The sequence below is a fragment of the Neoarius graeffei genome, chromosome 10 (assembly GCF_027579695.1).
Source record: "Neoarius graeffei isolate fNeoGra1 chromosome 10, fNeoGra1.pri, whole genome shotgun sequence".
Taxonomy (NCBI): Eukaryota; Metazoa; Chordata; class Actinopteri; order Siluriformes; family Ariidae; genus Neoarius; species Neoarius graeffei.
Window position 1 is genome coordinate 2,996,312 of NC_083578.1, and position 20,148 is coordinate 3,016,459.

General features: G+C 41.8%; 1 protein-coding gene across 3 annotated transcripts in view; it reads left to right on the forward strand.

Moving 5' to 3' along the window:
* grk5l (G protein-coupled receptor kinase 5 like) overlaps positions 1-20,148 on the forward strand; it is a 78,490-nt gene continuing 58,342 nt past the window's right edge. For all 3 annotated transcript variants that reach the window (XM_060931101.1, XM_060931102.1, XM_060931104.1), the window contains exon 1: positions 1-833. In XM_060931101.1, the coding sequence (XP_060787084.1) occupies positions 782-833 (52 nt within the window). In that variant the 5' untranslated portion in view covers positions 1-781. The remainder of the gene's footprint in view (positions 834-20,148) is intronic.

Sequence of the window (20,148 nt, forward strand, 5' to 3'; positions counted from 1 at the left end):
ACATGGCAACCTCTGAGCAGCTCCATATGCCATTTATCTGCTGGATCTGGCTGCCATAGGTGGCAGTGTGAGTGTGTGAGTGTGAGAGAGAGAGAGAGAGAGAGGGAAGTGACTCGGGCTGATGGTAAAGTGAAAGCAGAAGGACTCGATGAACCTCTGCGGGGTTCAGTGAGACCGGGAGCGGAGTGAGGAACCAGTGATCCTGTGAGGAACCAGTGAGGAGCTGGGATTAACCTTCAGCCTCCTCCTCCTCCTCCTCCTCGATATCTGCTTCTGCTTCTTCTTCTTCTTTTCTGCCATGCATCATCATCATCACCACCATCATCACCATCATCATCATCACCATCGGAGGAGGCTGTAGACCCCTCGGCCTGCTCTCCGCTCTCCGCTCTCCGCCATCTGAATGGGACTTTCTTCCTTTTTCTTTTTTTCCTCTCGGCTTGTTTCATGGAGCCCCGGAGACACGGACAGCGCGCGCGGCTTTTACCGGACAGCACGAGCGTGACATGGACAGGATTTAGACTCTAATCCGCTTCTCTCTTCTTTCAGAGGAAAGAGCGGCGAATTCGGGGCCTGGGGAGGAGCCTCGCTTTCTTTCTTTCTTTCTTTCTTTCTTTCTTTCTTTCTTTCTTTCTTTCGAGATGTAAATATTCCCCAAAGCATCTCGTGCTGGACATCACCGACCCGGAGGCGATCACCGGATCCCACAGGGCTTGTGTTCCGTGTGTGTTTTTGTGGTCATCTCTCTCTCTCTCTCTCTCTCTCTCTTTTCCCCTTTTTGATGGAGCTAGAGAACATCGTTGCTAACACGGTGCTCCTTAAAGCCAGAGAGGGTAAGTGCACACATTTCTGGTGTATTTTTCGGTCTCGGTGTTGTGCTTTGAGTGTTCCGGTGTCGGTCCGGTTCGGTTCTTCCAGCATGCAGGGATGGAGGACAGGATCAGAAGCTGGAGAAGGGTGAGGGTGAGAGTGGAGGGTGAGGGTGTTGGGTGAGAGTGAGGGTGAGAGTGGAGGGTGTTGGGTGAGGGTGAGAGTGTTGGGTGAGGGTGAGAGTGTTGGGTGAGGGTGAGAGTGGAGGGTGAGGGTGAGGGTGTTGGGTGAGAGTGGAGAGTGAGGGTGAGAGTGTTGGGTGAGGGTGAGAGTGGAGAGTGAGGGTGAGAGTGGAGAGTGAGGGTGAGAGTGGAGAGTGAGGGTGAGAGTGGAGGGTGAGGGTGAGAGTGTTGGGTGAGGGTGAGAGTGTTGGGTGAGGGTGAGAGTGGAGGGTGAGGGTGAGAGTGTTGGGTGAGAGTGGAGAGTGAGGGTGAGAGTGTTGGGTGAGAGTGGAGGGTGAGGGTGAGAGTGTTGGGTGAGGGTGAGAGAGGAGGGTGAGGGTGAGAGTGTTGGGTGAGGGTGAGAGAGGAGGGTGAGGGTGAGAGTGTTGGGTGAGGGTGAGAGTGGAGAGTGAGGGTGAGAGTGTTGGGTGAGGGTGAGAGTGGAGAGTGAGGGTGAGAGTGTTGGGTGAGGGTGAGAGTGGAGAGTGAGGGTGAGAGTGTTGGGTGAGGGTGAGAGTGGAGAGTGAGGGTGAGGGTGAGAGTGTTGGGTGAGGGTGAGAGTGGAGAGTGAGGGTGAGAGTGTTGGGTGAGGGTGAGAGTGGAGAGTGAGGGTGAGGGTGAGAGTGTTGGGTGAGGGTGAGAGTGGAGAGTGAGGGTGAGAGTGGAGAGTGAGGGTGAGAGTGGAGGGTGAGGGTGAGAGTGTTGGGTGAGGGTGAGAGTGGAGAGTGAGGGTGAGAGTGTTGGGTGAGGGTGAGAGTGGAGGGTGAGAGTGTTGGGTGAGGGTGAGAGTGGAGAAGGTTACAGGGTTCAGTGAAAAGCCGGGATGAAGGGGGCGGAGCCGCTCGGATACAGTGTAGCTATCAGTGCGCGCGCGGCTGGAAACTGTTTCCCCTGTTTCAGTCACTTCAAAGCAACAGACAGCGCGCACGCTTAAACCTCAACATCAATCAGACTGAAGGTGGAACCTGTTTAACACACTGTACAGCACTGCGCGCGCGGGTGTGTGTGTGTGTGTGTGTGTGTGTGTGAGATCCATTTTATATGTGAGTGTGTTAAAGAAATGGGAGCTGGACACCACTACTCCTCACACAACACAACACAGGCCCAATACAGCTTTGTGTGTGTGTGTGTGTGTGTGTGTGTTGTACAAACCCAGGACACATTCCGTAATATTGTAAAGACAGAAAACAAAGAAAGCCCTGCTCACTAATATCACCACTAAAGCCACAATAACCACTACTTCCTGTAACTGAGGCCTCCACACAGCCATCACCTCCCTACCTCCCTCCCTACCTCCCTCCCTCCCTCCCTACCGTACACCTACATTACACACATTCACTCAGCATCTCATTCACTGCCTTACCATTCTCCATGTGTGTGTTAAAGACAACCTCAGAGCAGCGTTCACATGCAAAGTGTTAGATCAGTGTTATTGACCAGGGGTTTTACACTAACATGCTAATCTGCTTCGATGTGATGTCACACCATCAGATCACACACACACACACGGGCAGGTTTATATCTTTGCATATCTTTGCACGTTGGTCAAAAAGAGGATAAAATATGAATGGAGTAGGTGAAGGGTGATATTTCAAACATGCTCATCAGCATGGTTTTTGGTTCAGGTGTTCTGTGATGGACCGGGTTTACACAGGACGCAAATTCATCAGTTCATCCCACGGTTGTGAAATAAGAACTCGGCATCAGAGATTGAACCGTTGTAGGTTGTTAACATGATCGCATGATCACGCTGCTGGTGATTTTTACCAAGAAGAAGAAGCACGTTGACGTTTTACCATTTGATTTAAAAAGTCTTTTTTTTTTGAAGAAACCTTTATTTGTCACATGCACACTTCAAGCACAGTGAAATTCATTCTCTGCATTTAACCCATCTGAAGCAGTGAACACACACACACACACACAATCAGAGCAGTGGGCAGCCACAGGTTCGGTACCTCACTCAAGGGCACCTCAGCCCAAGGCCGCTCCATGTCAACCTAACTGCATGTCTTTGGGGGAAACCGGAGCACCCGGAGGAAACCCACGCAGACACAGGGAGAACATGCAAACTCCACACAGAAAGGCCCTCGCCGGCCGCTGGGTTCGAACCTGGAACCTTCTTGCTGTGAGGCGACCGTGCTAACCACTACACCACCGTACCTACAGGTCTTGGTGTTGGAACGGCATTATAGAGAGATACAAGTTGTTAACATGTTAGCATGCTAAACATGTTGATGGTTGGACATCAGACCATCAAATTGGTGCGCTAACCTTACAGATCAGATTTATATCTCAGCACGTTTAACTGTCTTGAAAGTTTTTTTAACAGATGAAACTCAAAACAAGTTAAAATGTGCAACTGACACTGAAGCTGTTACAGGGTTATAGTATAGTTATAAGGTACACCATCACTTTGGGTGTAAGCATGCTAATGGTGGTCAGGGAGGTTTTGTGTGAACTGTAAAATGTGTCAAAAATGAAACTCATTTGTCGTTTGTAGGTTTTAAGACATTATGATGGTGTGTGTGTTTATATATCCACTGATCAGCTGAACACTGACAGGTGAAGAAGTGAATTACATTGATTATCTCATTCCAGTGGCACCTGTTAAGGGGTGGGGTTTATTAGGCAGAAAGAAAGAGAACAGTCCGTTCTTAAAGCAGTTGTTGTGCTGAAAGCAGGAAAACTGGGCGAGCGTAAGGATCTGAGCAACTTTAACAAATTGTGATGGGCTAGTGGGTCTGAGCATCTCCAAAATGGTACATGGTGTGGGGTGTTCCCGGTACACAGTGGTTAGTACCGAACAAAAGTGTTCCAAGGAAGGACAAGCGGTGAACTAGTGACAGGGTCATGGGTGTTGAAGGCTCATTGATTCATTGGGTGGCATGGTGGTGTAGTGGTTAGCGCTGTCGCCTAACGGTAAGAAGATTCTGGGTTCGCGGCCGGTGAGGGCCTTTCTGTGTGGAGTTTGCATGTTCTCCCCGTGTCTGCGTGGGTTTCCTCCAGGTGCTCCGGTTTCCCCCACAGTCCAAAGACTTGCGGTTAGGTTAACATGAGGCGGCCTTGGGCTGAAGTGCCCTCGACCAAGGCACCGAACCCCCAACTACTCCCTGGGTGCATGTGTTTACTGCTTCTGATGGGTTAAATGCAGAGGACAAACTTTACTGTGCTTGAATGTGCATGTGACAAATAAAGGCTTCTTCTTCTTCTTGATTCGCATGGGGCACAAAGGCTAGCCCATATGGTCCAATCCCACAGAAGAACTACTGTAGCAAAAACAAACACCTTTCTGTTTTAGCCAGCATTAACTTTTTCAGCAGTTTGTTTTCCAGTAGCTCTTCTGTTCTTCTGGTTTGGACCATATGTGCTAGCCTGCATGCCCCATGCAACTCCATGAGCGTTCGACATGACTCTGTCGCCGGTTCACCGGTTGTCCTTCAGATCCTTGGACCACTTTTGTTCGGTACTAACCCCTGCATACCAGGAACACCTCACACGATGGGCCATTTTGGAGATGTTCAGACCCAGTCATCTCGCCATCACAATTTTGTCAAAATCACTCAGATCCTTACACTCGCCCATTTTTCTTGCTTCCAACACATCTTCAAGAACGGACTGTTCTCTTTCTTTCTGCCTAATAAACCCCACCCCTTAACAGGTGCCACTGTAATGAAGTAATCAGTGTAATTCATTTTTTCACCTGTCAGTGGGTTTAATGTTATAGCTGATCGGTGTGTGTGTGTATATATACATACACACACACACACACACACACACATATATATTTATTAGCATGTTAACATGATAACGTTGTTGGATGCTGACAACGAAATGAAGTGCGCTGATGTTTTACAGTAAGGTTTAAAACGTTGTGATGGTTCGTGGATTTTATATATTGTCTCTGTATCTAGTGTCTCTTGTATCTTGTGACTCATGTCTTACACGTTTCCTCTTATTTATTCCCTGTATAGCACTTTATGACACTTGTCTGTGAAAAGCACTCTATCAGTAAACTTTACTAACTTACTGACTTATATACACGTGTTAAAAAATACCTTATACCTTCGTCAATATTTGACATCTGATAACTACTTCCTGTTTATACCTGATCATTTCCTGTGCCTTGTAGCAGGATTGATAAGCTCTTAACCGCACTTGTAGCTGGCCTGCAAGATCTGTTCGTTAGCTCCAATCATCAGCTTCAAATGGTTTGTTTTTTTAACAGAAAAGATCGTTGACTTATCAGAAAGCGAGGCGTTTTTAATCTAAACATTTTCAAAAGCGTCAAAAGAGCATGTTTTGGTTATAAAACGTGCTTTTAAAAGACAGATGCATTTACACTTGGCTAAACTGTGTCCCAGATCTCCTCCTGAAGTGGTTTGAGCATGCATTCCTCGTGTTTTTTTTTGTCCACAATTATCTCATTATTCATGCCTCAAGATTACAAAATATGAAACCCGTGATCCTCAGACATGGCTTCCACTATCCCTGTGGCCTGATTCACTACCCAGAAACCCCCTGGGCACCAGACATGGCTGTGTATCATCATCATCATCATCATCATCATCATCGTCATCGTTGCTCATTAGCTCATGGCTTACCAGGAAATGTAAATCTGTTTTCTTCATTTTTTTATGTGCATCATCTTTAGCTGGATGTAATCCTGATACATGAGACCAAGTGTACATGCTCAGAAAACAAAGTACATTATTGCACCTTTAGGTGTACAACGGCTTGTCACTGGGGCAGCAACGTCTGAGGTACTTATTTGTACCCTTTATATACTGCTTGGGAACATATATGTACCTTTTTGGCCCTAAGAAGGTCCACATATACAGTGGTGCTTGAAAGTTTGTGAACCCTTTAGAATTTTCTATATTTCTGCATAAATATGACCTAAAACATCATCAGATTTTCACACAAGTCCTAAAAGTAGATAAAGAGAACCCAGTTAAACAAATGAGACAAAAATATTATACTTGGTCATTTATTTATTCAGGAAAATAATCCAATATTACAGATCTGTGGGTGGCAAAAGTATGTGAACCTTTGCTTTCAGTATCTGGTGTGACCCCCTTGTGCAGCAATAACTGCAACTAAACGTTTTCGGTAACTGTTGATCAGTCCTGCACACCGGCTTGGAGGAATTTTAGCCCGTTCCTCCGTACAGAACAGCTTCAACTCTGGGATGTTGGTGGGTTTCCTCACATGAACTGCTCGCTTCAGGTCCTTCTACAACATTTCCATTGGGTTAAGGTCAGGACTTTGACTTGGCCATTCCAAAACATTCACTTTATTCTTCTTTAACCATTCTTTGGTAGAACGACTTGTGTGCTTAGGGTCGTTGTCTTGCTGCATGACCCACCTTCTCTTGAGATTCAGTTCATGGACAGATGTCCTGACATTTTCCTTTAGAATTCACTGGTATAATTTAGAATTCATTGTTCCATCAATGATGGCAAGCCGTCCTGGCCCAGATGCAGCAAAACAGGCCCAAACCATGATACTGCCACCACCATGTTTCACAGATGGGATAAGGTTCTTATGCTGAAATTCAGTGTTTTCCTTTCTCCAAACATAACACTTCTCATTTAAACCAAAAAGTTCTATTTTGGTCTCATCCGTCCACAAAACATTTTTCCAATAGCCTTCTGGCTTGTCCACGTGATCTTTAGTAAACTGCAGATGAGCAGCAATGTTCTTTTTGGAGAGCAGTGGCTTTCTCCTTGCAACCCTGCCATGCACACCACTGTTGTTCAGTGTTCTCCTGATGGTGGACTCATGAACATTCACATTAGCCAATGTGAGAGAGGCCTTCAGTTACTTAGGCTACATCCACACGACAACGGCAACGAGATGTTATTTAAAAATATATCGCGTCCAAATGGGCAGCAATCAGTAAAATATCAGGTCCATATGGCAACGCAACGCTTGCTGAAAACGATGCAATACACATGCCACACCTCTAGGGGCGCTGTAAGACGGTCCCTTCGGAGACACCAGAACAATAGAAGAAGTAACGACGCATGCGCATAAACTATTATGCGCGAGACTTCATATTAGCCACAAAGTCAGGAAAATCTGTTTGTAAAATTACATTATAATGACCAAATACAATGAAAAGTATTTTTCCAGTCTCACCTGTGAAAGGTAATCCCATGTGATCTCGTTTGGACAGAAAACCTGTTGGTACAGTTAAACGCAGCTAATCTTTATTCTCCGCTTTGACCTATCCAAAATGGCGGCGAGGATGACGTATGATTCTACGCGGAAGGCAGCGTCTTTAATGGTCCGGAATAAATTGAATGATACACGTTGATGGGTTAATTTGTTGTTTCTCACCTGTGAAAGGTAATCCCATGTGATCTCGTTTGGACGGTAAACCTGTTGGTACAGTTAAACGCAGCTAATCTTTATTCTCCGCTTTGACCTCTCCAATATGGCGGCGAGGATGACGTATGATTCTACGCGGAAGGCGGCGTCTTTAATGGTCCGGAATAAATTGGATTAATTTGCTCCTCTACGCCCTTTTTGAGGAATGTATTGTCGGACTTAAATCAACATCTGAAGAGGTGAGATCGCTCCTTTTTTCCCCTATTTTTGCTGGCGGGATTGCACCATTACACAATAAATATTCACAGTGAAAATATTTTGTAAGCGCGTTTCATGAACCAAGTTATAGGATTTGTTGACAACTCGCATCGCAATGAGAAGATCATTGGCACTACTGGTGTTAAGAATCAGACCATTTCATAAATGAATATTTTGCTGTAGAGCTGCAGTGTTTGTACAATTGCATGTTTTTGCTTCACTATTACTGTCACTATTCTGCTTCTTGCATTACTACTGTGAACTAACACTGAACATAATAATAATAATAATAATAATAATAATAATAATAATAATATCCAAGCTCGTGTTTCACTCTCACTAGTGCTCTGTAAGGCTTTTTCCTGGTGATATTCGTTACACTTCTACCCGGCGTGAAGCACTCACAGTCATGTGGTTGTGACGTCATCGTAAACAAATCCGTTCTACTCATCCAGACGACTTCACAACAGCAACGTTGCCAGATCTTTCCACTCTGGAACCCGTTCTCAAAAAGATTGCGTTTTGGGCACCCAAAACGCCGGTGCCGTGTGGACGCCAGGCCTAAATGATAAGCAATTGTATCGGAGTCACCTGAATCCGTTGCCGTGTGGACAGGGCCTTAGAAGTTACCCTGGGGTCCTTTGTGACCTCACCGACTATTACACGCCTTGCTCTTGGAGTGATCTTTGTTGGTCGCCCACTCCTGGGGAGGGTAACAATGGTCTTGAATTTCCTCCATTTGTACACAATCTGTCTGACTGTGGATTGGTGGAGTCCAAACTCTTTAGAGATGGTTTTGTAACCTTTTCCAGCCTGATGAGCATCAACAGCGCTTTTTCTGAGGTCCTCAGAAATCTCCTTTGTTCATGCCATGATACACTTCCACAAACATGTGTTGTGAAGATCAGACTTTGATAGATCCCTGTTCTTTAAATAAAACAGGGTGCCCACTCACACCTGATTGTCATCCCATTGACTGAAAACACCTGACTCTAATTTCACCTTCAAATTAACTGCTAATCCTAGAGGTTCACATACTTTTGCCACTCACAGATATGTAATATTGGATCATTTTCCTCAATAAATAAATGACCAAGTATAATATTTTTGTCTCATTTGTTTAACTGGGTTCTCTTTATCTACTTTTAAGACTTGTGTGAAAATCTGATGATGTTTTAGGCCATACTTATGCAGAAATATAGAAAATTCTAAAGGGTTCACAAACTTTCAAGCACCACTGTACCCCTTTTCCACCAAATCAGTTCCAGTGCTGGTGCTGGTTCACAACTTGTTCAACTTGCGAGCCAGCTGAGAACCAGTTTGCTTTTCCATAGCTCAGGGTGCTAAGGGGAGCCACGTCATTACGTCGCTGTATACGTCAGTTACGTCGCTGCGTTTTTATAAACCTTGGCGTGAACATCAAAGCAACAACAACACGGAGAAGAAGAAGCAGCAACAACAACAATAATAATAATGGATGACTTCGTGTTTGTACAGCTGCTGCTTCTCGTCGCTTAAAAATGGCAACCTTTCGTGGTCTTGTTATTGTTGTTGGTCTTAACAACTCCGCCCCCCTGCTGACGTAAGCGGTTCTTTCCTCTGGCCCAGCAGAGAGTTGGTGCTACCCTGGAACCGGTTTTTCTGGCCCAGAGCCAGTTCTTTGTCAGTGGAAACAGAAAACCCGGTTCCAAACTAAGCACTGGCCCCGAACCAGCCCTGGAACTGCTTTGGTGGAAAAGGGGCAATAGTTACCTTAAGGACCAATAATGAGCCCTAAGGGGTACATTAGTGTAGATTGTACCTTGGGGGATGGAAATGGACTCCTACTGTACCCCTATTTCTGACAGTGTAAACAGGGTCAGTGTTAAGCTACATGATCTTATTTTAAATAAAGGATTTGTAAACTTTATTATCATTCACACCATTTCCGGAATTTAAATACATCCAACTTTGGAAGAAAGAAAGAAAGAAAGAAAGAAAGAAAGAAAGAAAGAAAGAAAGAAAGAAAGAAAGAAACCATCATGATAGAGTGGCATATTTGTGCAAGTGCACACCTATCAATTGACGCTGCAGTCTGAGCTGTGCTGTTACAGAGAATTAATCAACACCTTCTGACCAATCAGAATCGAGAATTCCACATCTCTGTGGTGTAATCAGATATTTTGGTGGATGATGTCGTTCCATTTTGCATTTTGTTCACATAGAACCAAATTGTACACTCTCAGAAAATAAAGTACATTATTGCACCTTTAGGGCTACAATAGCTCATCACTGGATCAGGACCCTCTAAGGTACTTATTTGTACCCTTTATATACTGCCTGGGAACATATATGTACTTTTTTGGCCCTAAAAAGGTCCACAGAGTTACGTTGAGGTCTAATAATGAGCCATAGGGGATACATTAGTGTAGACTGTACCTCGGGGGACAGAAATGGACTCTGACTGTATTCCTATTTCTGACAGTGTGTGTACAGAAGTGAGACTAGATGCTTCAAGATTTGTAGAAAGGAAAAGATTTGGGATGAAAATTGCGGAGAGTAAGAGGGAATTTGTCCTCGGGATGTGTTCAGAGGTCAGCGTGAGTCTGCGTTTAGTTTTGTGGAGAATCAAACCACTTGTAGTCGTGGGAAACAGATTCCAGAGAGCAGTGGAAAATTTGTTGGCCAGGCCAGAATTACATTATTCTTCCTGTCTGGAGTGAAATTGGTGGAGGAATGGCAGGCTGTGGATGCCAGCGCTTAGCATCTTGTGTTCCTTTCTTTAGAAAGATTGATGTTGGGAAACGGCACAGAAGGCTTTCAGGGACTAAACACACTGTCTTGGCTGCTTGAAAGGAAAGTAAGCTGTATTTCATTTACTACTACACTGATATTTACTTGATGATAATTCCTTAACTTCTTACCACATTTTAAAGGAATGTTTCGACTAAACATGTTCATATGGCTGACTGTACAGCAAACGGTGGCTGCTTTTCATAAATTAGCATCCCTCCATGTGTACAGTGCTCTCTGATAGCTGTTAGCGTTTTGCTTTTTTTTTTTTACACAGCCTCCTGTAAAAGGAACCTGGGGTAGTTAGAATGCTTTGAAGCAATAAGAATACCAAATATCATAATACACAGTATACAACCAAAAGTAAGTGCACCCCTGACTGTCACACACCCATATGTGGTTCTTCCTCAAAGTTTAAAGCAAACCATTGTACGTATAGAACGTCTCTGTATGCTGTAGCGCTACAGTTTCCCTTCAAGGGAAGTAACAACGAGGCCCAAACCTGTTCCTGTTCCAGCATGACGATGCTTCTGAGCACAAAGCGAGCTCCATGAAGACATGGTGTATTCAGGTTGGAGTGAAGAACTCGAGTGTCCTGCACAGAGCCCTGACTGAAGTCAACTCCGCTGAAAACATTTGGGATGAACTGGAACTGGAACCTCCTCAACTCAACCTCGACATCCGAACATCAGTGTCTGATCTGACTAAGGCTCTTGTAGCTGAACTGAATGAACACAAATCCCCACAGCCACACCCCAAAATCAAGTGGAAAGCCTTTTGAGAAGAGAAGAAAAGAGTGGAGCTTATTATAAAAGGAAAGGAGAATAAATCTGGAAGGACATATGACCATAATGGTCAGGGGTGCGCATACATTCGGGCGTATAGTGTATTCGAGCTATAAAGAAAAAAATACAGTTCAGTGCAGAAAATCACTCCAGCAGTATCCAATACGGCAGCAGTGGTTTACAAGGACGAATGCAAAAAAAAAAAGATTTGAAAAGGGAATTAATGAAGAAATTGTTCTTTCTTACAAAGTTTTTTTAAATTTAATTTAATAGCTTTTTGCCATAGCAAGATCTATGTACATACATTATGGCTTGGAAACCACTACAGCTTGCACCAATTACAGTGGTCCCATTGTACAATCTGCATGTCTTTGGACTGTGGGGGAAACCGGAGCACCCGGAGGAAACCCACACAGACACGGGGAGAACATGCAAACTCCGCACAGAAAGGCCCCTGTCATCCACGAAGTTCGAACCCAGAACCTTCTTGCTGTGAGGCGACAGTGATAACCGCTACACCGCCGTGCCGCCCAAAGTCAACCCGAGGCAACACCAGTATGTGTTAAAGTGAAGTGAACCAAATCATACAGAATTGGACCTGAACCGAATCGTATCAGATCAGTAGTGAATCGAGGTGTATCAAATCATTATTGATATATCAGTCTTGTTTTTGTATTGTATCGACCTGTGTACCATCTATACCTATATCATATCCACTCACCGGCCGCTTTAATAGGAACTTGTTGTTGATTCCAAGATCCCTGTTCTTGGCTGCAGGAGTGGAACCCAATGTGTTCTTCTGCTGTTGCATGCTGAGATGCTTTTCTGCTCACCACGGCTGTAACGCTTGATTATATGAGTTACTATATCCTTCCCAGCATTTTCCTCTGACCCTCCCTTATCAACAAGGCGTTTGTTTCGTTTCCATCCACCCACAGAACTCTCACTCACTCACTCACTCACTCACTCAGTCGATGTTTTTTGTTTTTCGCACCATTCTGTGTAAACTCTAGAGACTGTTGTGTGTGAAAACCCCAGGAGATCAGCAGTTTCTGAAAAACTCAAACCAGTCCATCTGGATCAAACCAACACCCATACCACAGTGAGAGAAAGAAAGTCACACTGTGAGATCACAATGTTTCCCATTCTGATGTTTGAACACTGAACATTAACTGAAGCTCTTGATTTGTATCTGCGGGATTTGATGCATCGTGCTGCTGTCGAGGGATCGGCTGATTACAGAACTGCAGAAAGCAGAACAACAGGTGGATTCCTAATAAAGTGGCCAGTGACTGTAAATTATAGACTTGTGTAGTTTTGTCTCATTAGGCCTGCATTTCTAGTCATTTTCAGGTTTTATCCCCATCTTTATCATCGTTCATGCCTCAAGATGAACCTCAGACGCGGCTTCCACCAGCCTCACGGCCTGATTCACGACCCAGAATCCTTCTGGGCGCCAAATACGGTTTTGTAGGTTCAGTTCTCGTTGTTGTTGTCATCGTTGTCATTGCTTATTAGCTCAGACTTTACCATAAATGAACAGATTTTGACATATACAGAGGCCCGGAGCAGGCCGCTAACGTTAGCCATGCGTGTTTTTCACTAATCTGGAGAATTCAGTGAGGCTGAGAGTCGTGACTCTAAACTCAATGGGGAATGGCTGAGGTCCAGTTGTTTTTCTTTAAACTTCCCCTGGAATGCTAAATGAACCTCTCAGGCTGTGCTCGCCAGGACTTTAGATGAGCTCGTACCAGAGACCATGCTGTGCATGCTCCTCGTAGCATGTTTTAAAAAAAATTATTTAAGGAAATGCTTTCATCCAAAACATGTTCACCAGAACATTCATAGCTCCATCTTGGTTTTCCTTCAGCATTTCAACCAAAAAAAAAAAAAGTTTAAACGTATGTTTATGTGGTAGTCATAGCTACCGAATACAACCCTAGCTAAACACAGTTAACTTTTGTCCAACCTGGATTGCAATGTTATTTTAGGCTACATGTCAAAATTAGAAAATATTTGACAGTCAATAAATTTAAACTGTGCAACTTTGACCCAAATAAATAACATTTAGAAATGTGAGGAGTGACTTATTTAGTTAACACACTCATGATTTATAAGTTTGCTAGCAGATGTAGCATGTAAATATGACCACATTCATGCTAGTTCGGTTCTTTATATTCTCTAGCTAGCATTACTTAAAAAATAAATTGGTGAAATAAAAAAATGTACAGTTTTAACTTTATTCTACGAACAAATATTTTCTTTTTTTTTCCCCCTTTCTTTCTTTTTTTCATATTCTTTTTTTGCTGCATAGCCTAAAATAAGGTTTCAGTCCATGCTGGATGAGCGCTTGCGAGGTTTGTTTTCAGTAGCTACAGTTACAACACAAATATTTTCTGCTTCAGTATCAACCGAGCTTGCTAACTGAAGTTAGCAAGGCAACTATTGTCAGTCACGATCCTCAAAATCAAAACCTCAAAATATTGTGTAAAATCAACTTGTACTAAGCTTTATTTTCGTAATTTACCAAAACGTCTGAAGTAAATTTAGATTTTCCATCTAATTTAGTCTCATTTTCATTGTGACTCTGTCGTTAGATTGTATGCTAGTTATTTAGCGCACTAGTTAGCAAGCTAATTTGACTTTGTAGCTTGTCAAAGAGTACAAGGACTCAATTGATCACTTTATAAACATTGTTAGGGGTTTTAAATCATGTCTTAATGCTTAGTAAACTCAACTATCTGTATTTTGTTAGCTCCAAGCTGAAAATCTTCACAATCTTCTACGTTAAAAGGTATGGAGGAAAGAACCTCAGCTAACTATGGTGCGTATTTCTGACACCAGACCTGTGTTGTTTGAGTACATTTTTGGGGGAGAACAGGAAATTGTACATTTTATATTTTATTTTTGACCAAAATATTTATTTAATTACCCAGTTAGTTAGCATGAATGCATTAGCAGGAGCTGTTATACGCTACAATTACTGTCATTTGCTAATAATTGTGGTATTATTGGTAAAGTTTGTGCTTTTTGTCACAGTTGAAATGCTAATGTGTGTGTGTGTGTGTGTGTGTGTGTTTTGAGCCCAGTTGAGAGACAGTTTGTGTTCTGTGTGTGTTTGACTACACTGACAGCTTGTCTGCAGCTTGAAGCTTCATTCACAGGGTTTGTGTGAGCAAGTGTGTGTGTGTGTGTGTGTGTGTTATTCATCGGTTTGTTGATCGCGCTGCCTTTCGAACCGAAAATGAGACACACGCAGCCTCTTCGTTCCAAATGTCCATCCCACAGTGTATAACAGGAAGAGCACAGTTTACAAGCCATGCTGTGTGTTTACACGGCTGAAGCCACGCTTCCGAAATCACTAGAGGACTCAGCCCGCGCCGCGTGAGCCCCAAACTAAATAAAGAGCTCATCAGCGGCAGCCATTACTCTCCTGCCTGGAGACATATTTGGCCACGGACACAAGCGTTCAGTGGTGTCATTTATTTCGCTTTAACATCGTGTTATGTGCTTTTATATTTACAGGCCTGATGTTAATGAGGTTTTCCATTAGAACTAATACGTGTATCAGGATTAGACCTACATCTTTTATATCTTTGTCATGATAATCGCCCAAAATTTCTCATAGCTAGGGCTGTTACGATATTAAATTCGAACAGTATGATAACCTCGTCTGAAAATATCATGGTGTCACAGTATTAATCAACCGTACCATGAAATTTAAATTTTTGAGAAAAATGTTTCCATAAAATCTTTTATATTGTCAGTATTTATTACACCAAGGCAAAAAATATAACGTTGTTTGGTTTAATTGTGGTCAGCAATGCCGAGTTCTCATGCGCATTAGAAGTGCGTTCGAAGTCCAGAGGGACAGGTTTGCAAAAAAAAAAAAATAAATAAATAAATAGATTGCGGAGTTGCAGTCTTTTGTGAGTAATTCACCAACACATATGAGATAAATGTTGACGTTACAGATGATTTTGTGTCTTTTTTCTTTTTTTTATGTTGCTGTGTTTTTAGCTTCTCCAAATTACCGCTTAGCTAGTTAACAAGCTAATCGACTACATAGCCTGCAGAATTTAAGATAAAAAAATAAAAAGAAGACAGAAAGAAAGATAGAACAAAGCAATAATAATTTAGCGTAGTCTTCACTGTAAATAATCAACTGCTAGATATTTAGCTTGCTAGTTATCAAGTCAGTATGTCTGTCTAGTGTAATATTAGTTTTACAGAGTCTTTTATTAATATTTTGTCAACACATCTGAGGTAAATGTTGATATTTTCAATGATTTAGTCTCATTTTCACGATCACTGTGTCTTTAGTTCGTTCAGTACCCAGCTGCTAGTTATTTAGCTTGCTGGTTGGAACCAGAAACAAGGAATTATACACACTCACTGATCACTTTATTAGGAACACCCATATATCCATCTGCTGTTTTCTGCAGTTCTGTAATCAGCCGATCCCTCGACAGCAGCCTAGTGCATCAAATCATACAGATACAAATCAAGAGCTTCAGTTAATGTTCACAAATGTTCAAACATCAGAATGGGAAAAATTGTGATCTCAAAGTGCGACTGTGAGAGGTCAGAGATCAGAAAATGGACAGATTGGTTTGAGCTTTTTTTCCAGGAAGGATATAGTAACTCAAATAATCACTCTTTACAACCGTGGTGAGCAGAAAAGCATCTCAGCATGCAACAGCAGAAGAACACACTGGGTTCCACTCCTGCAGCCAAGAACAGGGATCTTAGAATCAACAAAAAGTTCCTATTAAAGTGGCCGGGGAGTGATATATATATATATATATATATATATATATATATATATATATATATATATATACACACACACACACACAGGGGGCTGCAAAAGTACAGTGGTGCTTGAAAGTTTGTGAACCCTTTAGAATTTTCTATATTTCTGCATAAATATGACCTAAAACATCATCAGATTTTCACACAAGTCCTAAAAGTAGATAAAGAGAACCCAGTTAAACAAATGAGACAAAAATATTATACTTGATCATTTATTTATTGAGGAAAATGATCCAATATTACATATCTGTGAGTGGCAAAAGTATGTGAACCTTTGCTTTCAGTATCTGGTGTGACCCCCTTGTGCAGCAATAACTGCAACTAAATGTTTGCGGTAACTGTTGATCAGTCCTGCACACCGGCTTGGAGGAATTTTAGCCCGTTCCTCCGTACAGAACAGCTTCAACTCTGGGATGTTGGTGGGTTTCCTCACATGAACTGCTCGCTTCAGGTCCTTCCACAACATTTCCATTGGATTAAGGTCAGGACTTTGACTTGGTCAGTCCAAAACATTAACTTTATTCTTCTTTAACCATTCTTTGGTAGAACGACTTGTGTGCTTAGGGTCGTTGTCTTGCTGCATGACCCACCTTCTCTTGAGATTCAGTTCATGGACAGATGTCCTGACATTTTCCTTTAGAATTCACTGCTATAATTCAGAATTCATTGTTCCATCAATGATGGCAAGCCATCCTGGCCCAGATGCAGCAAAACAGGCCCAAACCATGATACTACCACCACCATGTTTCACAGATGGGATAAGGTTCTTATGCTGGAATGCAGTGTTTTCCTTTCTCCAAACATAACGCTTCTCATTTCAACCAAAAAGTTCTATTTTGGTCTCATCCATCCACAAAACATTTTTCCAATAGCCTTCTGGCTTGTTCATGTGATCTTTAGCAAACTGCAGATGAGCAGCAGTGTTCTTTTTGGAGAGCAGTGGCTTTCTCCTTGCAACCCTGCCATGCACACCATTGTTGTTCAGTGTTCTCCTAATGGTGGATTCATGATCATTAACATTAGCCAATGTGAGAGAGGCCTTCAGTTGCTTAAAAGTTACCCTGGGGTCCTTAGTGACCTGGCCGACTATTACACGCCTTGCTCTTGGAGTGATCTTTGTTGGTCGACCACTCCTGGGGACGGTAACAATGGTCTTGAATTTCCTCCATTTGTACACAATCTGTCTGACTGTGGATTGGTGGAGTCCAAACTCTTTAGAGATGGTTTTGTAACCTTTTCCAGCCTGATGAGCATCAACAACGCTTTTTCTGAGATCCTCAGAAATCTCCTTTGTTCGTGCCATGATACACTTCCACAAACATGTGTTGTGAAGATCAGACTTTGATAGATCCCTGTTCTTTAAATAAAACAGGGTGCCCACTCACACCTGATTGTCATCCCATTGATTGAAAACACCTGACTCTAATTTCACCTTCAAATTAACTGCTAATCCTAGAGATTCACATACTTTTGCCACTCACAGATATGTAATATTGGATCATTTTCCTCAATAAATAAATGGCCAAGTATAATATTTTTGTCTCATTTGTTTAACTGGGGTCTCTTTATCTACTTTTAGGACTTGTGTGAAAATGTGATGATGTTTTAGGTCATATTTATGCAGAAATATAGAAAATTCTAAAGGGTTCACAAACTTTCAAGCACCACTGTAGGAATGCAGTAAGGATTATTCCAATATTGCTAGTATTATAATAGTAGTGCTAGGTTTCATTTTTCACCGTCAAATTTCATTTTGTGCGAACGTTTTGTTTTTCATTACTGTATACCTACTTTTGCAGCCCCCTGTGTGTCTGCGTGTGTGTGTGTGTGTGTGTGTGTGTGTGTGTGTATATATATATATATATATATATATATATATATATATATATATATATATAAAATGAACAGATGGTAATTGACAGAAAAGCATTTTAATCAATATTTTTAAAAAGTCAGCAGGGCGGTGACCATCCGATCATGCACTGAGACTAACAGTGAAACCGTGACACCATAAAAATTCTATTTACAGTGTACAAATTTATCGAAATATAACTCCATATTTACTTGTTTCCAGGAAAATCTGCAAAATAGAGCAAAAAAATCTGATTCACGTGCAAGTGTCAGTAATTTTGTAATGCCGTGATGCCTGTAATGTCACTGCGGTGCCAAAATAACACTTGACAGTTTTAAATGTGTGCCAGACCTGCATGTTTGTGTTTTGTGGAAGATTCCACGCCAGTGACTCATTCTTCTCATGGCATTTTTCTGATAGTTTACAAGTTGTGACACAACACTGACGGTTTTCGTTATGGTGCAACACATGACATGATACTTGAGTTAGCGGTTGGTTGATGCTAAGTGAAATTACAGTGCGTTATTAGTTGTACAGAGATTTTATTAGTAATTTGTGAATAAGTCTGAGGTAAATGTTCATATCTGTGATGTTTTGGTCTCGTTTTTACCTCTACGCTGTCTGTATAAAAGAGTGTTCTTCTGTTTCTGAGGAAGTTTAATCTTTAAAAAGGCAGAACAGTAACATTACTCCTCCATTTATACATGACATATGATGGCGCTTCAGAATTTCACTCACTGCTAGTGAGTAAACAGGCAAGATAATTAGCATGCTAGCTTGTTAGGAAGCCAGTATAAATACGTAGGCAACATATTAAACAAAAATGTCTGAGGAAATGATTTAAAATGTTTTTTTTTCAGCTAGCAAACAATGCTAGTTACTCAGGAAGCCCATACAGCTCTGTGTATTATGTGAACACTTAGTACGTCCTGCGTCTCCATTCCAGAATTTTTTTTCTCAGTGCTAGTATCTAGCTCAAGTGACTAACCTGTTATTTAACCTTATTTAGCTTGTCAGTTAGTGATCTGACATGGGTATGTACCAAGTTCCGAGGAAGTCGACGTTACATGTCAAATTCTCTGAGCAAACTAGTTAGTTAGCATGACATGGACGCAATATTACTACCTGTTACTTACAAATTTGTGCTAGCTAGTTAAAAAGCCACTAATAAGCTGCTAATTATTTACCTCACAAGAATAGCTTGCAGAATTTCACGGAAAATGGAAAGAAAGAAAGAAAGAAAGAAAGAAAGAAAGAAAGAAAGAAAGAAAGAAAGAAAGCGAGAAAGAAAAATGTGTAATGACTGTAATTTTAGTTGAGGTTGAGGGTTGTTTTTAGTCTTTTGTTTGTAATTTACAAGCACATTTGAGGTAAATGTTAATACTCCTGATGAGATGGTCTTATTTTCAAAGTCACTGTGTCTTTAGATTGTCCAGTATACCCGCTGGTAGTTATTTAGCTGGCTAGTAAAGGAAAATAGAAAGAAAGGTAGACTAAACAAATAATTTAAAAAATGCAATTACAATGTAATTTTAATTGTACAGAGTAATTTACCAACACATCTGAGGTAAACATTGGTATGCCCAAGTTTCATTTTTACTTTATATAACCTAGCTGTTAGTTATAGTTAGCATGTCAGGATGGCTATGTAATACAATTTTAGTGGTACATTTTTTTCTTTTTTTTTTAAATTTACCAACACGTCTGAGGTAAATGTTGATATTCTTGAGGACTGAGACTCATTTTCACTGTCACTGTGTGTTTAGCGTGTTTGATAACCAGCTGCTAGGTCTTTAGCTTGCTAGTTAGCAAGCTAGTTGACTGTATAGCCTGCAGAGAAACAAGTCACATCAAATACATTGTTCTGTTTTGTTTTTGTTTTTTCTAATTTCAGTTACGCCTGATTGTTTAATAAACCAGCTAAAGTAATCTCGATGCTAATTTTTCAGTCACACTCTTGTGTACTGATGTAAAATATGAAAACACTGACAGCTAATGCTCGTTCAGTCAGTGGAAGGAGTGTGTGCCGATGTAATGCTGTAAAGCTGAAAGGTTTCTTCAGGAAAACTGAATCTGGTTCAAACACGTTCAGGGTCATTTCCAAAATCATCAGTGAAGTGTGTAAAAGTCAACAAAACAGCAAACACTTCCTTATAAGGATAAAACATTCCCAGCATCACTCTTGTCACAGGAAAACGTGAGCTAACCGACCGTCTCCACCGAGTCCGGCTCGGTTTTCACTCAGATCCATCCTGAGCCGAAAGTAAGGACTGGGCAATGTGACAAAAATATCATTATCACA